Source organism: Anolis sagrei, chromosome 3 (genome assembly GCF_037176765.1).
Source record: "Anolis sagrei isolate rAnoSag1 chromosome 3, rAnoSag1.mat, whole genome shotgun sequence".
NCBI lineage: Eukaryota > Metazoa > Chordata > Lepidosauria > Squamata > Dactyloidae > Anolis > Anolis sagrei.
Window position 1 is genome coordinate 273,093,928 of NC_090023.1, and position 19,004 is coordinate 273,112,931.

Consider the following 19,004-nt stretch of genomic DNA (forward strand, 5'->3'; position numbering starts at 1 on the left):
CGCAGATCATCCACTAAGGCGACCAAGACCGTCTCGGTACCATGTCCCGGTCTGAAACCAGACTGTGCCGAATCCAGATAATCCGTGTCTCTCAAGAATACCTGGAGTTGTGAGGCCACCACGCTTTCCATGACTTTGCCCAAGAAGGGAAGATTAGAAACAGGCCGAAAGTTGTCAAATTTGGTGGGGTCCAATGATGGTTTCTTCAACAGCGGTTTTATAATAGCCTGTTTTAGGCTCGCTGGAATCTTGCCTTCCCAAAGGGAGGCATTAACCACCACCGTTACCCACTCGGCCAATCCCCCTCTGGCCTCCTTCAGAAGCCAGGATGGGCAGGGGTCTAGGATGGACGTGGTGGGCCTCATTCCTCCAAGTATCTTGTCCACATCCTCGGGCTTCACAAACTGAAAAGAATCCATCAAAATAGGACAAGCAGGTGCTTGTGTCACATCCACGGAGACTGCATTAAAGTATAAAACATATAAGCATATTATTATTATTATTATTATTATTATTTGTTGGGGTTCAGCCTGAGTTTGAACTTGAACCTGATTCTCTGTTTGTTCCTCCTGATGCTAATGAAAGTATATTTACTGATGCTAGTGGAAATGTACCTCTTGATGCCAATGCTCCTGAAATTAGTGAGGAAGAAACTGCTGTAGGTTTGGAAAATGCCAATGTTCCTGAAATTAGTGAGGAAGAAACTGTTGTAGGTTTGGGAAATGCCAATGTTCCTGAAATTAGTGAGGAAGGAACTTCTGTAGATTTGGAAAATGAAAGTGTTCCTGAGAATGTTTCAAAGGGAGACCTTGACCTTTCCCTCCCTTCTGCACCTGTTAACTGTAATGACAACAGAAGGGGCCAAATTTGGGAAGACAGAAGTAAATCACCCAGTTTGCGTCGATCCTCCCGAATTCAAGAATTAAAAACATTGGCTTCAAAAAATAAGGGCGGTTCACGGAACCAATTCTTGAGTTTTAATTGCAATACGCCAGGCTGATTGCCTCAGTTCAGGCATAGTTTCAGAATTGATGAAGACCTTGGCAGTTCTCCCGGTTCCCTGGCCATAGTTTGGGAAGATTTCTAGGATATCAAGTACGGTTAGTGGATTGCTAACAGGTTCCAGTATTTCCCAGTGAGGCTTTTGGTTTTGCTTTGTCCATTTAAATTCATGTTTGCTGATTTTGCTGTGGCTTTTGACTTGCATTTTCCCTTTATTTTGTAACCATTTTTCTTCAATAAAAAAGGATTGTTTTTCACAGCCAAGTGTGGTGGATAGTTATCTTAGGGCCTCGTTCCCTGCTCTGGATTGCAACATTATTATTATTATTATTATTATTATTATTATTATTATTATTAAACTTTATTTGTACCCCGCTAGCATCTCCCGAAGGACTCGATGCAGCTTACAAAGGCCGAGGCCTCAATACACAACATAACAACACAACACCTAAAGCAAATTAAAAACAATTAAAGCAATATTAAACAACAAGCAATAAACAATACATCAAGACACTATAAAACTGGGCCGGGCCAGAGTAATGGGTACAGGATTAAAAGTGCTGAGGTGACAGGTGATATGTAAGGATTATGGGGCAAGTGCAGTGTGCAGTGTGCGGCAATCTTAGTTCTAATAAAGTGCTTCTGGGACTTGGTAGTGGAGATTTCCTATTCTGGGAAGGCACATCGGAACAGCCAGGTCTTCAAGTTCTTTCTGAAGACTGCCAATGTAGGGGCCTGTCTTAGATCTTTGGGGAGGGATCATGAGCAGGGCCTCTCCGGATGAACGAAGTGAGCGTGTGGGTTCATAGACGGAGATGCGGTCACGCAGGTAGGATGGCCCCAAACCATTCAGGGCTTTGTAGGTAAGCACCTGCACCTTAAATTGGGCTCGGAAAATAAACGGCAGCCAGTGGAGCTCCTTGAACAGGAGGGTTGACCTCTCTGTAAGGGGCCCCAGTTAACATCCTGGCCGCTGCCCGTTGGACCAGTTGAAATTTCCAAGCCGTTTTCAAGGGCAGCCCCACGTAGAGCGCATTACAGTAGTCCAATCTAGAGGTGACCAAAGCATGGACCACCCTGGCCAGATCAGCCTTCACGAGGTACGGTCACAGTTGGTGCACGAGTCTCAATTGTGCAAAAGCCCTCCCGGACACCGCCGACGCCTGAGCCTCAAGCGTAAGCGCTGAATCCAAGAGGACTCCCAAACTGCGGACCTGTGGCTTCAGGGGGAGTGTAACCCCATCCAGCACAAATTTTTATACCCCGCCAACCATCTCCGGCTTACAAGGGACAATATTGTAACTCAGCGTGTGCCTCATGTATCTACTAGTGCTAGTAGGAGGAAACGAGGCTTGGAAGAGGAAGAGGCTCAGCAACAGCTGAAACGCATTAGGGACTTGTTCTTAGAGTCTACTGATGAGGAAGACTTTCAGGGGTTTACTCGTGAGGAAATGGAGGTGGAGGATTACCGTGGTGTAAATCGAGTAGCACGCAGTTCAGACAGTGATGAGGAATCCATTTCCAAGCGTCTTAAAGACGTAGCAGATAGCGAGGAGTCTGACAGTGAGGATGAAGAGCTGGACTGGACCAGGGTTCAGGAGGTGTTGGATGTGGTTAATGCTCCAACTTCCAGCGATGAGTTCCAAGGGTTCACAGACCCATGGGATTCGGATACTGCTTCGCAGGATGCAGCTCGGAGTGCAGACTGGCAGCAGTGGAGAGAACGCAGTTCACCTGTGGAACTAGAGGCACCTGGAGGTGAATCTAGTGATTCTGATGGGATTTAAGGAGTAGCCTTGGGTCCATCTTGTTGCAGAGTTCAAAGTGTCGTGTTCCTGTGCATCTTGTTGCTAACTCTTGCCTTGAGTCCTTGTATCCAGAACCGTTTCTTCGTGATCGTGCTGACGTCTTTGCCTGGCTTGGAATCGTGAGTCTTGTCTCCTGCCCTGACCCTTGGACCGTCTTGACCATTCTTCGCTTCTGCCTATCTCCTGTGACATCGTTGGAACGCTCCTCATGCTGTTTATTGCCTAGTAATTTATTGGACTGACTTTATTCTGTGTTTCTTACGAACTGTTTGCCAGTTTTCCTTTTTGCAGTTCAGGCTTCCTGGGCTGCGGCTTTGTTTACATTCCTGCCAGCCGCAGCCTCTTTTGTCTACTAGCTCTGCTGTTAAGAGCCTTTTGAACTGTTAATTTGACATTAAAGACCTTCTGTTAACTCTTAAGCTGCTGTTTTGCCTTGTTGGTCCGCCTGGGTCTTGACAGACAAGCCCAAAAATTACAATACATTCTGAAGGGAATGCAAGAGAAGTGCAACAATCAAGTAGGCAGGGCTGGAAATATTGTCATCAAAAGTATTGAGGTGGATAATAAGAGGGCCGATGTAAAGTGCTGAACTTAAAGTAGGGACAGGAAAATTACTGGTGGACTACTTAATCAAAAGCACACTGGAACATCCAGGTTTTTAGTTGTCTCCGGAAAGAGGACAAAGTGGGAGCCTGTCTGATCTCCCTAGGGAAGGAGTTCCAGAGCCAGGGTACCACCACCGAGAAGACCCTCTCCCTCGTCCCCATCAACCATGTTTGAGACAGGGTGTGGAGGGGGAGAGAGCAGTGCCTCCCCGGATGATCTCAAGGTACGCACAGATTCATAGGGGAAGATGCGATCGCGGAGATAGCAGGTCCCGATGGTTGCTGTGGTTATGTGGTTGCCGTTAATGGCAATCACAGGACCCCCAGAGATGCATCCCGCTGCTCCCTGCTCCGCTGGCCAGAAGTGAGGTCAAAGATCCCCTAACGGCCTAACTGGAAGTCCCGGAATTAGATGCTCTGTGCCGGAGTTCTGTTGTTTGACCTACAGACCTCCTGCAGAGTGTCTATACTACACTACAGCAAATGTTTCATCCTTGGCTCCTGCACCTGGCCGTGTAGGAGTCGAGGATGAAATGTCTTTGGCATGTGGCCCCATACTTCTCGGTATGCGGCCACATGTGGCCGTGTGTCATCAAAAATGGTGCTGACACGCGTGTCATAGGTTCACCATCACAGTTTTAGTGGATCTGCACTTCACAGAAGGCAAAAGCAAACTCCTCTGGACAAATCTTGCCAAGAAAACCTTGCAGTAGGATCACCTGGAGGTCTCCAAAAGTTAGAAAGGATTTGAAGGCATGCAACAATGAAGCAATAAGTTTGCAAGGCCTTGTCTCTCTCTAGCCAGCTCTTCATGGACAGCTAGTTATCTTCAGAAGGAGATTCCATCTGAACATGAGGAAGAACTTCCTGACTGTGAGAGGCATTCAGCAGTGGAACTCTCTGCCCCGGAGTGTGGTGGAGGCTCCTTCTTTGGAAGCTTTTAAACAGAGGCTGGATGGCCATCTGTCAGGGGTGATTTGAATGCAATATTCCTGCTTCTTGGCAGAATGGGGTTGGACTGGATGGCCCAGGAGGTCTCTTCCAACTCTAGGATTCTATGATTCTATGTTTTCATAGGCAGGGTTGATGTAGACCTCGCTTTTTCTATTGCTTTTCCCATCTGCTGCAAAATCTTTGTGGTTTGTCGGAGGCCAGGACGCATCTCCCTCCATCTGCCTCTGCAACTTCCGGTATTTGGTGGAGGAGTGGATGCCGAACCGGGCCTTGATCCAGAGCCAGAGGCGCCGGTTCTCCAGGAGGGCATTCTGCAAAGGAGGAAGGAAGAAGGAAATAATTTGGTGGTCCCTTTGTCACAAGAAATTCAATGTGCAGATTTGACAAATATGATTTTAATATGATGTGTGGGAATGGATGGAAGGATGGATAGATGGAGTTAATAATTTTGGAAACACTAGTATAATATTAAGGCTTGCAATGACTAACTGCCTGCTTTCTGGACTGTGATTAAGACCTGCTCACAAGAATTAAAAATAAGCTGTGATAAGAACTGGGACAGTGATAACAGAAATGTTTGCAGCCCTCCTTATGTTAAGAAGGAAGTCAACATAAGATCAACACCAATCAAGAAGATCAACATCTGGCCAGGAAACTGGGCTGAAGCCAGGATGGAATTTACAACCTTGGGATGACATCAGCAGAATATTCCTACAAAAGACTCAGTCTAAAAATGCTCAAAGTGTGGCAGACCTGAGGGGTCTGGTTCACCCACTATGCTCTTCTCCATGGGAAGGAGAGAGAGATAGTGTACCTAAGGAGAGTGACAGATATGCTCTGGGAAAGCATGATTCTGGTCACTTTGGGGCTCCTTTCTCAAGGGAAGAGGAAGAAGTGCGCTTTTGGAGTCTTGGATTTTGTGCAGGGAGTCAGGTTCTACTGTATGGAAAACAGAGATCTGGTCCTTGGCATTGTGCTTAGGGAAAGAAGTTTTGGCATTTCGGCGTTTTGAAGTTTTGGCATTATGGAAGTTTTGGGACTATGCGTTGCCAGGCTGCAGGAAATCAGGGTCTGGCCTAAGAGATGCTTCTCCAAGGAGGGAGAAAGGATATGGTAATATTTGGATGCATGTGTGTGGATGTTGAGTGGAAATGCAATTCCCCTTTGTTTGTTTATTGACCAATGTAATTGTAAATCCAATGTAGTTGCATAGAATCTGTATGTCTGTATATCCAATGTCATTCTTTGTCTAAATATTTTCTGTAATCTGATATACCCTCTTCCACTGGACATTGCAATTAAAAGAACCTATGCTTCAAAGTTATTGAAAAGTCATTATTGACACCTTTATCTCTGATGGGAATCAAAGAAATTACTTGACTGTGAGATACATAGGAGTGAGTCTTCCTGTCTGGCAGAAATGGGGTAGGTCTGGATGACCTTTGAGGCCCCCTCCAAGTCTATGTTTTTGGGGCCAAGGAGGGTCCATTGCTCCTTCCTTTTATTGTAACAATTTTTATTCAGAAAAGACTAATGCAGAATCTACAAAGAGGCATATAAATAAGAATACCAACCATCAGGGGAAAAAATTCAAAGGCAAAAAAATACATTGTCCTAATTCGAAAAAGACACAACTACTCCAACCATTAAACATTGATGACATACAGGCCTAAAATCTCTTATCTAAGGGCTTTACCATTGTGCCCAAACAAAAAACATGGAGTCCATTTCCAGGGAAACAACGTTAAACCAAAAATATACAAATGAAGAGTGGCTTACCTCCACAAAAATTGAGACTGCAAACCGGACTACCATCATGATCAGAATATATCCTCTCCAGAGGTTAGGAATGCAGAGGAGCTGTAGAGGAAGAAAATGGGGTCAGGAAGGGGTCTGAGGCACCCCCAAACACCCCTTTGAGGGAGAACACGAGATGGGTATCCTCTCTTGGCTCCTCTCTTAAAGGATTTAAACAGAGGCTGAGTGGCCAACTGTCGGGGGTGCTTTTATGGGGTTTTTCCTGCATGGCATAAGGGGGTTGGACTAGATGGCCCATGTGGTCTCTTCCAACTCTATGATTCTACGGCTCCCAGAATTCCATAGGATTGAGGCACGGCAGCTAAAGCAGTGTCAAACTAAAATTGAGTCTGTAGTGTGGTTGCCTCCTTGGATGGGGCTGGGAGTGCACTGGCAGCCAGGGCCACTCCTCTGAGGACAGGTTTGCCTCTTCAGGGCTTGGGTCACTTTTGTCAGAGTTTGACGATACCCAGCGGAAGGAATGCTAGATCAAGCAGACACTGAGTTGCAAAATAAGGACTCTGCAGTTACAAAAGAAACTAAGTTTACTAAGTACATACATCAGACACGTCTTTCTACAGCGAGCTACAATTCAGAAACAGTCAAAACCGAAAGCCTCTTCACATCTGCTTATCTTCTCTTGCTGAGACTGGCAACTCCCTTCTGTTCTCAGCAAGAACGAACCTTATCTCACTTTTCTCAAGTTCACTTAATCACAGCCTCAAAGTATAAACATTTCTGCATGGCGTTTTCAATTCACAGTAGCATCCATCTTTGCAATACATAGAAGCACAATGAAAAACATATACATAACTAAATTAATCCTGACAATGCCCCCCCCCCTTTTAAATGTGATTCTATAACCCTAATACATACATGTAATCTGCATAACTCTAACATCTTAACTCTTAAGTACAACATTCCTTTGTTCTCTTAACAACTCTATAACATCTCTACTGCATACAATTACTTCCCTTCATTTCTTAATACATCTCATTACTGCAGCTGCCCAGTCCCAGCTGCCTCCAAGGGCTACCCAGCCAAAGCCCTGAAGCACTCACCTGTAGCCCCTTGTAAATAACCTCTATGTCAGCAAAGAGAATGAACACACAAAGCGCCAACCAGATGGACATCAGGCAGGTGAAAATATCTGGAGGAAATCAAAGGGGAAAAACGTAGAAGTGTCCGTCAATCCCATTAAATTGCACTCTCCCTGTAGCAGAATGGAATGAGATGGGGGTTGATTTTATTTATTTATTTACTTCATTTCTGCCCCACCTTTCTCAACCCCGGAGGGGACTCAAGTTGCCTTACAAATCCAGCAAAAATTCAATGCCGCACAGGTAAACAATGTTGGAGTTCAGCCTATGATTGTGTTTCAAGACCAAGGTTCTTTAGATGTGGGGAATTATGTCAATGAGGGTCAAGATAGCAATGGTCTGGTCAATAATATTGATGCAGAGAATGACATAGAGACATCGATTCAAAGTGTAGTTTCACATGAGAATGTTCTTACAGGGTATAGGGATGATGGTTTACTCCCTGAATTGCTCCCAGAGAGTTCCCAGGATTTGGGGCTTGAAAACAACTTGGCACCTGCAGGAACTTATGAGAATATAGACAGGCAGGTGGAAATTAGCCAAAACAGACAGCTTGACCAACGCCTTCGGCGTTCTGCCAGACTTCGACAGATAAGGATGAGAGGCATTCAGGGAAAACAAAACCAATTTCCGAGTGCTGGAATGGTTTAATGAGGGGATATCATCATCATCATCATCATCATCATCATCATCATCATCATCATATTTAATTACTTATTAATCGCCCTCCACCCGAGAATGCTCTAGGCGATTTACAGCTAAATTGTAAAAGATAAAATACATACATACAGAATTTAAAAATTAACAGAGATCGAATGCTCTAGTAAAAAGCCAGGTCTTAAGTGCTTGAGTAAAAGGCCCTAAGTCACACATGGCTCTCATATAGGGCGGCAAGGAATTCCATAAGGCAGGGGCAGAAATAGAGAAAGCCCATCTGCGTCTAGTACTTTCCAAGTGCACTTCTCTAGGACCCTGTATAGAGAGTAAGTCGCGTTGGATATAAAGTTCCAAGCATGGAAAATATAGTCAGATGAAGTATCGTTTTAGAATCCTGCTAAGTTCTTGTTCTTGTCTCATGGAAGCATTGCTTGGAAAATTTAAGGATTTCTTATTGTGACGATGTGTAATTTTTATTCCTATGGTTATGTGTTGTTTAAACAGTAGTTAATAAATGGTAAGTATGTAGGATTGTATTTTGTTAGAGATGGTGGCTGGTTTGGCTTGAGCTGAGTTGCCATAGCAACAGGGCGGAGCCAACTGTCACTTCACGGGGCAGCTGTTTGAAATAGGCAGTCTGTAAGCCGGTGAGCTACAGGGAAGACTGATTTCTCTAGTGGGAGAATCAGGGAAGAGTCTGTGACTATTAGAGTTGCAGAAAGGACTGAAATCTCTAGGTGGGGATTCAGGGAACTAGTCTGTGACCAAAGAGTTACAGGAGAGGTAGTTGATCCTGTGGTGTGTGGAAAACCATCAGGAATACTAAAGTTAGAGAACTATAGGGAGGACTGGTTCTTTAATATTAAAAATCAGGGTTTGGCTGTGAGCCAATATAGTTAGATAATAGGGCTGGGCGGTTTCATTTCGTTAATTCGTAATTCGTTAATAATTCGTTAATTTTTTTAATTACAAAATGATAACGAACCATTCTGGAGCAATTTTTTTAAAAAATGAATTTTTAAACACGTTTTGTAAATGCTTCGTATTTTGTTATTGTATTCGTTTTGTTATTGTTCTGAGGTCGTTCGTTATTATTTCCGCATGTCTGGGGCAAGTTTTTTGTTTAATTAGTGAAAAAAAATTATAATATCACACCAACAGTCAACAACAGAGGGAGAGGGAAGCTTCAGAAGTTTTTGGAGGTATTTTAGCGTATTTCGCGGTCGCGTCCGCCATTAACGAATCGATTCGTTATTGTTTCGGAAATCGATTCGTTAATGTTTTGTAATTTTTTTCACATTTACGAAATTTCGTAAATATTGAACTTTTTAAAAGGAAAATTTTGTAATTATTTTAAATAACGAAATGCAAAAAAAAACAAAAAAACGAATCGATTTTAGAAACAAATTTTTCCATTGTTACCCAGGCCTATTAGATAAGTCAGGTGGCTTATTTGTAGTAAAAGAATGCTTGTTGAATAAAGATATATCTACTCAAAGAAATCTCTTAAAGTCTGTACCTAAAGTTACTCATGAAACCTTACTAATGTAACCAATCAAGATTTGTGCCTCTTGTGAGGAAACAATCGAATCTGTTATATCTTGCTTGTTCCAATAAACTTGTTACTGTTCTCCTCAAGCCTTGCCTGATACAGTTTCTCCTAAGTCAAACAGCCTGCATAAGAAGTAAAACCAAACCAGGGACAGTAAACACTACGCTATCAAATAAGTAAATCCTTCTTTGTAAAACAGCTCCTAAGTTGATGCTGAGAATTACTGGGCTTCCTCACAGATTAGGTGGCAGTAATTTTACCCACTTTCACACTTATTTTATGGCTTGACGCTTTATCTCTTGTGATTTATAGTCATGCCTTGGATCAATGTTTTCCTGGTTCCTTGGATTTTATTGGAGAAGTCTGGACTTTGCTTTTGAACTTTGCTGGACTAATTTGTTCCTGCTTATCTTCTTCCCTAATTAGATTTACCAATTCCCACAAAGTGTTTTCTTAGGTTCTTGTGGGTTTTTTCGGGCTATAGGGCCATGTTCTAGAGGCATTTCTCCTGACGTTTCGCCTGCATCTATGGCAAGCATCCTCAGAGGGAGTGAGGTCTGCTGGAAATAGGATAATGGGTTTATATATCTGTGGAATGGCTGGGGTGGGGCAAGGAGCTCTTCTCTGCTGGAGCTAGGTGTGAATGTTTCAACTGACCATCTTCATTAGCATTTGAAGGCCTGGCTGAGCCTGGGGGAATCTTTTGTTGAGAGGTGTTAAGATGTGCCTGGTTGCTTCCTCTCTGCTGTTTTGCTGTTGTGATTTTAGAGTTTTTTTAATACTGGTAGCCAGATTTTGTTCATTTTCATGGTCTCCTCCTTTCTGTTGAAAGTGTTTTCTTACTTTGCTGCTTTAACTTATCTTCACTAAAAAATGATTGTTTTCCTACTCAACGTGTGGTGTTTTTAAAGTCAGAGGGTGATTCCTCTCCTGGAGTGCAACACACAATAAAACAAGCAGGCAGGTCCAGAGGTGGCCCTGGAAAATGGGAGAGGTGGCCAGAAGAGACATATTTCATTGAACATGGATATGTGAAAACATAGACAAGAGCAAACCCTAGCGAAATGAAGGATTTCTGGCCCAAGAATGCCATAGAGCCACTTTGGAGGACCTAGAAATTTTTTTGAGAGGGCATACTTGAATGATAAGAAAGTCAAACCTGGTTGAGATGACTTGCAACTGATCATTTAAAATGCAAATTTACATTGTTCTTAACCAGAAAGGGGACCAGGCTAGTCTTCTACTCAGAGGTCCAAGCAGCTGCATGTGTTGCCCAAGAGGCCAAATGGGGCTTGAATGGCAAAGGCCCGGGACTGGAGATGCTGGAAAGGATGGTTTCCCCCACTGGGACTCACAGTTGCTGTAGAGGGGCTTCCGGAAGGGCCTTCCCTTGCAGAAGACGAAGGCCAGGATGCAGAGGTCAAGGGTGTCCAGGTGGTAGAGGGTGGTGTTCTCGTAGCTTATCACCATGTGCCTTATGGCTGATGTACCGTTCGATGTCCTATTGCCTTCAAAGGGGAAGGAGGACTGGTTTCCAGAGAAGCACGGGCTGGAAGAAAGAGCAGACCCCTATTTAAGGCAATGAAAATAATGTTACAGTTGGGGGTCAGCACAACAGGAGAAACTGTATTCAAGGGTCCCGGCATTAGGAAGTTTGAGAACCACTGCTGTAGAGAGTCTACTGAACAAGCCAGTACCTGCTGCATACCAGTACTGCCATCTGTTGAGGTTGACTGGCACAACCTGGGGATCACAACCAGATACAGTGAAGACATCTGCCCTTGTGCTGTGCTACTCTGCTGCTGAGTATGCATGCCCAGTGTGGAACACATCTCACCACGCTAAAACAGTGGATGTGGCTCTTAATGAGACATGCCGCATTATCATGGGGTGTCTGCGCCCTACACCACTGGAGAAATTACACTGCTTAGCCGGTATTGCACCACCTGGCATCCGCCGGGAAGTAGCAGCCAATAGTGAAAGGACCACGGCAGAGACATCTCCAGCTCATCCCTGGTTTGGGTATCAGCCAGCACATCAACGACTCAAATCTAGAAATAGTTTTCTTAGATCTACAGAGACACTCGCTGGAACACCTCAGCAAGCGAGAGTTCAAAAGTGGCAGGCTCAAACCCAGCACCTCAACCAATGGCTGATACCAAATGAGAGACTCCCCCCTGGGCACACAGAAGACTGGGCGACTTGGAAGGCGCTGGACAGACTGCGCTCTGGCACCACGAGATGCAGAGCCAACCTCAAGAAATGGGGCTACAAAGTAGAATCCTCGACATGCGAGTGTGGAGAAGAGCAAACCACTGACCACCTGCTGCAATGCAACATGAGCCCTGCCACATGAAGCACAATGGAGGACCTTTTTGCAGCAACACCGGAAGCACTCCAAGGGGCCAGATACTGGTCAAAGGACATTTAACCAACTACCAAACTCACAAGTTGTGCATTTTTCTGTTTGTTTGCTTTGTTCTGTTAGAAATGTAATATATTTGACTGGCTGCCCTGACACGAGAAATAAAAAAAATCTGTTGAGGAGTTACGAAGATGGAGGCATTACTTTTCATTCAACAATTGTAGTTGCAACTTTTGAGAATCGAGGACCAGACTCCTGAGGATTGGAAGCCAAGTTATCTGGGCTGCAACAAAATCTGGTGCTTCAGAAACAGCCACAGGGAGAAAAGGGCTGCCCTTGCATTCTGCATCTTTGGGTGCGTCTACACTTCAGAATGAATGCAGTTTAGCATCACTTCAACTGCCATGGCTCAGCGCTGTGGAATCCTGGGAGTTGTATGATTCACTCTTTGGCAGAGCATGAATCGTCTTGCAAAACGACGACTATCGGGATTACGTAGCATTAAGTCATGGCAATTCAAGTGGTGTCATAGAATCATAGAATCCAAGAGTAGGAAGAGACCTCATGGGCCATCCAGTCCAACCCCATTCTGCCAAGAAGCAGGAATATTGCATTCAAATCACCCCTGACAGATGGCCATCCAGCCTCTGCTTAAAAGCTTCCAAAGAAGGAGCCTCCACCACACTCCGGGGCAGAGAGTTCCACTGCTGAACGGCTCTCACAGTCAGGAAGTTCTTCCTCATGTTCAGATGGAATCTCCTCTCTTGTAGTTTGAAGCCATTGTTCCATTGCGTCCTAGTCTCCAAGAAAGCAGAAAACAAGCTTGCTCCCTCCTCCTCCCTGTGGCTTCCTCTCACATATTGATACATGGCTATCATATCTCCTCTCAGCCTTCTCTTCTTCAGGCTAAACATGCCCAGTTCCCTAAGCCGCTCCTCATAGGGCTTGTTCTCCAGACCCTTGATCATTTGAGTCACCCTCCTCTGGACACATTCCAGCTTAGAGTCAATATCTCTCTTGAATTGTGGTGCCCAGAATTGGACACAGTATTCCAGATGTGGTCTAACCAAAGCAGAATAGAGCATGGGGAGCATGACTTCCTTAGATCTAGACACTATGCTCCTCTTGATGCAGGCCAAAATCCCATTGGCTTTTTTTGCCGCCACATCACATTGTTGGCTCATGTTTAACTTGTTGTCCACGAGGACTCCAAGATCTTTTCCACACGTACTGCTCTCGAGCCAGGCATTGTCCCCCATTCTGTATCTTTGCATTTCATTTTTTCTGCCAAAGTGGAGTATCTTGCATTTGTCACTGTTGAACTTCATTTTGTTAGTTTTGGCCCTTCATCTCTCTAATCTGTCAAGATCGTTTTGAATCCTGCTCCTGTCCTCTGGAGTATTGGCTATCCCTCCCAATTTGGTGTCATCTGCAAACTTGATGATCCTGCCTTCTAGCCCTTCATCTAAGTCATTAATAAAGATGTTGAACAGGACCGGGCCCAGGGGGGAACCCTGCGGCACTCCGCTCGTCACTTCTTTCCAAGATGAAGAGGAAGCATTAGTGAGCACTCTGTGTGTTCGTCCATTTAACCAATTCCAGATCCACCTCACCGTAGTTTTGCCTCGCCCACATTGGACTAGTTTCCTTGCCAGAAGGTCATGGGGGACCTTGTCAAAGAAGGCCTTCCTGAAATCCAGACACGCTCCATCCACGGCATCATTCCCCGCATCTACCCAGCTTGTAGCTCTATCGAAGAAAGAGATCAGATTAGTCTGCAGTCAAACTGCATTAATCTGTCACAGGTGCAACTCTGAGATGCAGAACCCAAGGACAGAGGCATTTCCACCTGGCTTTAGTCGCTACTCGGTGTAGATGCCCCCTAGGCCTCTGTCTGTCTGGAGAGCTCACCTGTAGCTGCGCACCTGTGCATACCAGGCCTGCCTCTTGACGAAGACGAAGCCACACGTCTGGATGGCAAGGTTCGAGAGGATGCTGAAGATGATGGAGAGCAGGAGTGGCGGGGAGATGAGGCGCCCAGAGGGGCGGAAAGGGGCCAGCTTGGGGTTGGCCTCCGTCAGGCTCACTGCAGAAGGAACAGAGGGAGAAGAACAGGTAAGGAGAGTCCCTTGAGTGGAAGGAGAACCACCGCTTCCTACAGCTTATGGATCACATAGAATCACAGAATCAATACAAGAAGCCACTCAATAACCTTCTCCATAACCTTCTGTTTTATGCCAACCAGTAGAATAATAGCATCATAGAATTGGAAAAGACCTCATGGGCCATCCCGTCCAACCCCATTCTGCTAAGAAGCACCCCTGACAGATGGCCATCCAGCCTCTGTTTAAAAGCCTCCAAAGAGGGAGCTTCCACCACACTCTGTGGCAGAGAGTTCCTTCCACTGTATTGTCGAAGGCTTTCATGGCTGGAATCACTGGGTTCTTGTAGGTTTTTCGGGCTATATGGCCATGGTCTAGAAGCATTATCTCCTGATGTTTCACCTGCATAGAATCATAGAATCCAAGAGTGGGAAGAGACCTCCTGGGCCATCATCCAGTCCAACCCCATTCTGCCAAGAAGCAGGAATATTGCATTCAAAGCACCCCTGACAGATGGCCATCCAGCCTCTGCTTCAAAGCTTCCAAAGAAGGAGCCTCCACCACACTCCAGGGCAAAGAGTTCCACTGCTGAACGGCTCTCACAGTCAGGAAGTTCTTCCTCTTGTTCAGGTGGAATCTCCTCTCTTGTAGTTTGAAGCCATGGCTCCATTGCGTCCTAGTCTCCAGGGAAGCAGAAAACACGCTTGCTCCCTCCTCCTCCCTGTGGCTTCCTCTCACATATTTATACATGGCTATCATATCTCCTCTCAGCCTTCTCTTCTTCAGGCTAAACATGCCTAGCTCCTTAAGCCGCTCCTCATAGGGCTTGTTCTCCAGACCCTTGATTATTTGAGTTACCCTCCTCTGGACACACTCCAGCTTGTCAATATCTCTCTTGAATTGTGGTGCCCAGAATTGGACACAATATTCCAGGTGTGGTCTAACCAGAGCAGAATAGAGCATGGGGAGCATGACTTCCCTAGATCTAGACACTAGGCTCCTCTTGATGCAGGCCAAAATCCCATTGGCTTTTCTTGCCGCCACATCACATTCCTGGCTCATGTTTAACTTGTTGTCCACGAGGACTCCAAGATCTTTTTCACACGTACTGCTCTCGAGCCACTCCTCATAGGGCTTGTTCTCCAGACCCTTGAGAACAAGGGTCTGGAGGATGCTTACCATGGATGCAGGTGAAACGTCAGTTGATAATGCTTCTAGAACATGGCCATATAGCCCGAAAAACCTACAATAACCCAGAAAGTTCCACTGCTGAACGGCTCTCACAGTCAGGAAGTTCTTCCTCATGTTCAGATGCAATCGCCTCTCTTGTAGTTTGAAGCCATTGCTCCATTGCGTCCTAGTCTCCAAGGAAGCAGAAAACAAGCTTGCTCCCTCCTCCTCCTCCCTGTGGCTTCCTCTCACATATTTATACATGGCTATCATATCTCCTCTCAGCCTTCTCTTCTTCAGGCTAAACATGCCCAGCTCCTTAAGCCGCTCCTCATAGGGCTTATTCTCCAGATCCTTGATCATTTGAGTCACCCTTGTCTGGACACATTCCAGCTTGACAACATCCCTCTTGAATTGTGGCGCCCAGAATTGGACACAATATTCCAGGTGTGGTTTAATCAAGGCAGAAGAGAGCATGGGGAGCATGACTTCCCTAGATCTAGACACTAGGCTCCTCTTGAGACCGTCCCCCTACTGTCTCAAACTACATCTGCGTCTGCCACCTGGAACCCTGGCAGGCTGGAACTGGCCAGAAGGACTGGCAGAAAGAGGGTTTGATTGATGCATCGAGCTCTGGGTCCTGGAAAGGCAGAGCATCTCCTTTCCTTCCCATTTGAAAACAGATGGAGAAAAGCCATGGGGAGAATCTCAGAGGCAGAGAGGGAAGGATCCCCAAAGGGACTCTCAGGTTCCCTTGGGTCTGCCAGGTTCAGGGTCAGGCAGGGGCCTTCTTTGGGATTACGCTGCTGGGGTGGCTTTTTAGGAAACATGGGGGACAATGCCTGGCTCGAGAGCAGGACATGTGAAAAAGATCTTGGAGTCCTCGTGGACAACAAGTTAAACATGAGCCAGGAATGTGATGTGGCGGCAAAAAAAAGCCAATGGGATTTTGGCCTGCATCAATAGGAGCATAGTGTCTAGATCTAGGGAAGTCATGCTCCCCATGCTCTATTCCGCCTTGGTTAGAGCACTTTACCTGGAATACTGTGTCCAATTCTGGGCACCACAATTCAAGAGAGAGATTGACAAGCTGGAATGTGTCCAGAGGAGGGCGACTCAAATGATCAAGGGTCTGGAGAACAAGCCCTATGAGGAGCGGCTAAAGGAGCTGGGCATGTTTAGCCTGAAGAAGAGAAGGCTGAGAGGAGATATGATAATCATGTATAAATACGTGAGAGGAAGCCACAGGGAGGAGGAGGGAGCAAGCTTGTTTTCTGCTTCCCTGGAGACTAGGATGCAATGGGACAATGGCTTCAAACTACAAGAGACGAGATTCCACCTGAACATGAGGAAGAACTTCCTGACTGTGAGAGCCGTTCAGCAGTGGAACTCTCTGCCCCTTGTGGAGTGTGGTGGAGGCTCCTTCTTTGGAAGCTTTTAAACAGAGGCTGGATGGCCATCTGTCAGGGGTGCTTTGAATGCAATATTCCTGCTTCTTGGCAGAATGGGGTTGGACTGGATGGCCCAGGAGGTCTCTTCCAACTCTTTGATTCTAGGATTCTATGATTCTATGCCAGGTCTTTATGCAGCTTTATTTCGACTGGTCGGGCCTCCGGGAGGAATTGCTCCAATTCAAATTCCCAAAGACCATGTGGACCATTCACACAAAACATACATTCAAAGCATTCCAAGGCAACAACATATCTTATTGGTACAGAAAAATTCCATACGGAAAGTAACTTTTCTCGTGATTTAAACTGCTTAAGGAAGCAATGTCCATTTCCTGATCACATGGCACCTCCTACTGTCTCAAACCACATCATGCAGGCAAAAAGGTCTGTATCATCTTTCCAACACTCTTTCGGCACCATTGTGTCAAGGACCCACCTGCACCAAAGGCCAAGCACACCTTGCACCTGAGCCAGGTTTTGTGCAGGGAAGCTCTCTTGGCAAACAGGGGGCCATTCCAGGTCTGCCAGGAATGTGAGGGAAATGTCTTGCAAATGTGGTTTGGACACAGAGATTCCATCTGAACATAAAGAAAAACTTCCTGACTGTGAGAGGTGTTCAGGTGCCACCTGTGTGTAGAACTTTAAAGTGCAAAGGGTTAAACTGTATAACATGCCCATACTTGCTTAGTTTGTAAATGTATAGTTGGATTGATTGGTTATTTATAGCTGTCAATCAATTTTGTTTGCACCACTTATATTGCTTCCTCAGTTCAATTGCTTGGCTCCACCTCTTCCTGGAGGAGGGCAGAGCCTTTCCTTTTCCATTCCACTATCAAACTTTCTATCAGATGGATGTGAGAGAGAGACTTGGCTCTGAAGCCCTTGATTAAGTTACCTCTCAGCACCAATTCTGAGGTTCTTACCCTTGAGACTTATGCTTCATGTTCAGATCAACCTGGACGACGTTGAGAAGTCTCAAGCGCCTTCAAACCAGTTCTTTGGCACCAGAGGAAGGCTTTGTGCAGGGAAGCCCTCCTGGGACCATTCCAGGTCTGCCAGGAATGTGAGGATGTCGCATCTTGCAAGTGTGGTTTGGACCATTGCTTAGCAATGCTTGCTCCAAGCCCCACAGGGATACAGGGAGTGGAAGGGTGACGGATAGGGTTACTTACTTGTCAGGCAGGCAGCCATAGCAACACCGTCTAGGAAGAGGAACTGATAATTTCCAAAAATCTGCAGTTGCTAAAAGAAGAAAAGGCATCAGAGGGAGATTTGTAGGTAGGCTCAGGTGATGTTTGCATTGACATACATGAGGCAAGTGACCCAGTCAAAGGACCCCAATATGGCAGAGTATGTGGCTTGCTCAAGGTTATATATGAAGATGATTCCATGGCTGAGCAGGGATTCAAGCCCAGGTCCAACCCCCAGACCAACCTGCTCACTGTCTCTTCCTCTCCTGGACTGAATATCCTTAGGACAGCTTCACCTCTGCCATTCCCACACCCATTCTCATTGATTGCTCTGCACCCCAGGTTTGCATCTTGCCAATCATCCCAACTGTCTCTTTCTAACTCCAGATGCAGTCTCCATAATAAACCTTTTCCCTTATGGTGTGAAGAGAGAGGGGGCCAGGGGAGAGTTCCATCTTGTCTCCTCCCGCTAGCACCAACCGCCGTTCTGGGATAGAGCGAAGAGAGAGGGGGCCAGGGGACAGTTCCATCTTGTCTTCTGCATATATCATCAGTTGGGGACCCCTCCCCCCAACACTAACTGCCGCTCTGGGCCAGAGTGAAGAGAGACAGGGCCAGGGGACAGTTCCATCTTGTCTCCTGCATATGTCATCAGTTGGGGACCCCTCCTCTTACCACCAACTGCCGCTCTGGGCCAGAGTGAGGAGAGAGGGGACCAGGGGACAGTTCCATATTGTCTTCTGCTTACGTCTCCTGCATATGTCATGAGTTGGGGACCCCTCCCCCCAGCACCAACTGCTACTCTGAGCCAGAGTGAAGAGAGAGGGGGCCAGCGGACAGTTCCATCTTGCTTCCTGCATATGTCATCAGCTGGGGAACCCTCCCCCAACACCAACTGCTACTCTGAGCCAGAGTGAAGAGAGAGGGGGCCAGCGGACAGTTCCATCTTGTCTTCTGCATATGTCATCAGCTGGGGAACCCTCCCCCAACACCAACTGCTACTCTGAGCCAGAGTGAGGAGAGAAGGAACCAGGGGACAGTTCCATCTTGTCTCCTGCATATGTCATTAGTTGGGGAACCCTCCCCCAACACCAACTGCTACTCTGGGCCAGTGTGAAGAGAGAGGGAACCAGGGGACAGTTCCATCATGTCTCCTGCATATGTCATCAGTTGGAGACCCCTCCCCCACCCCAAGCACCAACTGCAGCTCTGGGCCAGAGTGAAGAGAGAGGGGGCCAGGGGACAGTTCCA

At 46.2% G+C, this 19,004-nt stretch overlaps 1 protein-coding gene across 1 annotated transcript in view; it reads right to left on the reverse strand.

Moving 5' to 3' along the window:
* Positions 1-4,470: 4,470 nt before the first annotated feature.
* Positions 4,471-19,004, reverse strand: part of LOC132770359 (probable cation-transporting ATPase 13A5) — a 77,465-nt gene continuing 62,931 nt past the window's right edge. Inside the window, exons 25-30 of the mRNA XM_067466290.1 lie at positions 17,736-17,805; positions 13,752-13,926; positions 10,831-11,024; positions 7,228-7,316; positions 6,149-6,229; positions 4,471-4,680 (exon numbers count right to left, since the gene is read on the reverse strand). Coding sequence (XP_067322391.1) covers positions 4,471-4,680; positions 6,149-6,229; positions 7,228-7,316; positions 10,831-11,024; positions 13,752-13,926; positions 17,736-17,805 — 819 coding nt within the window. The remainder of the gene's footprint in view (positions 4,681-6,148; positions 6,230-7,227; positions 7,317-10,830; positions 11,025-13,751; positions 13,927-17,735; positions 17,806-19,004) is intronic.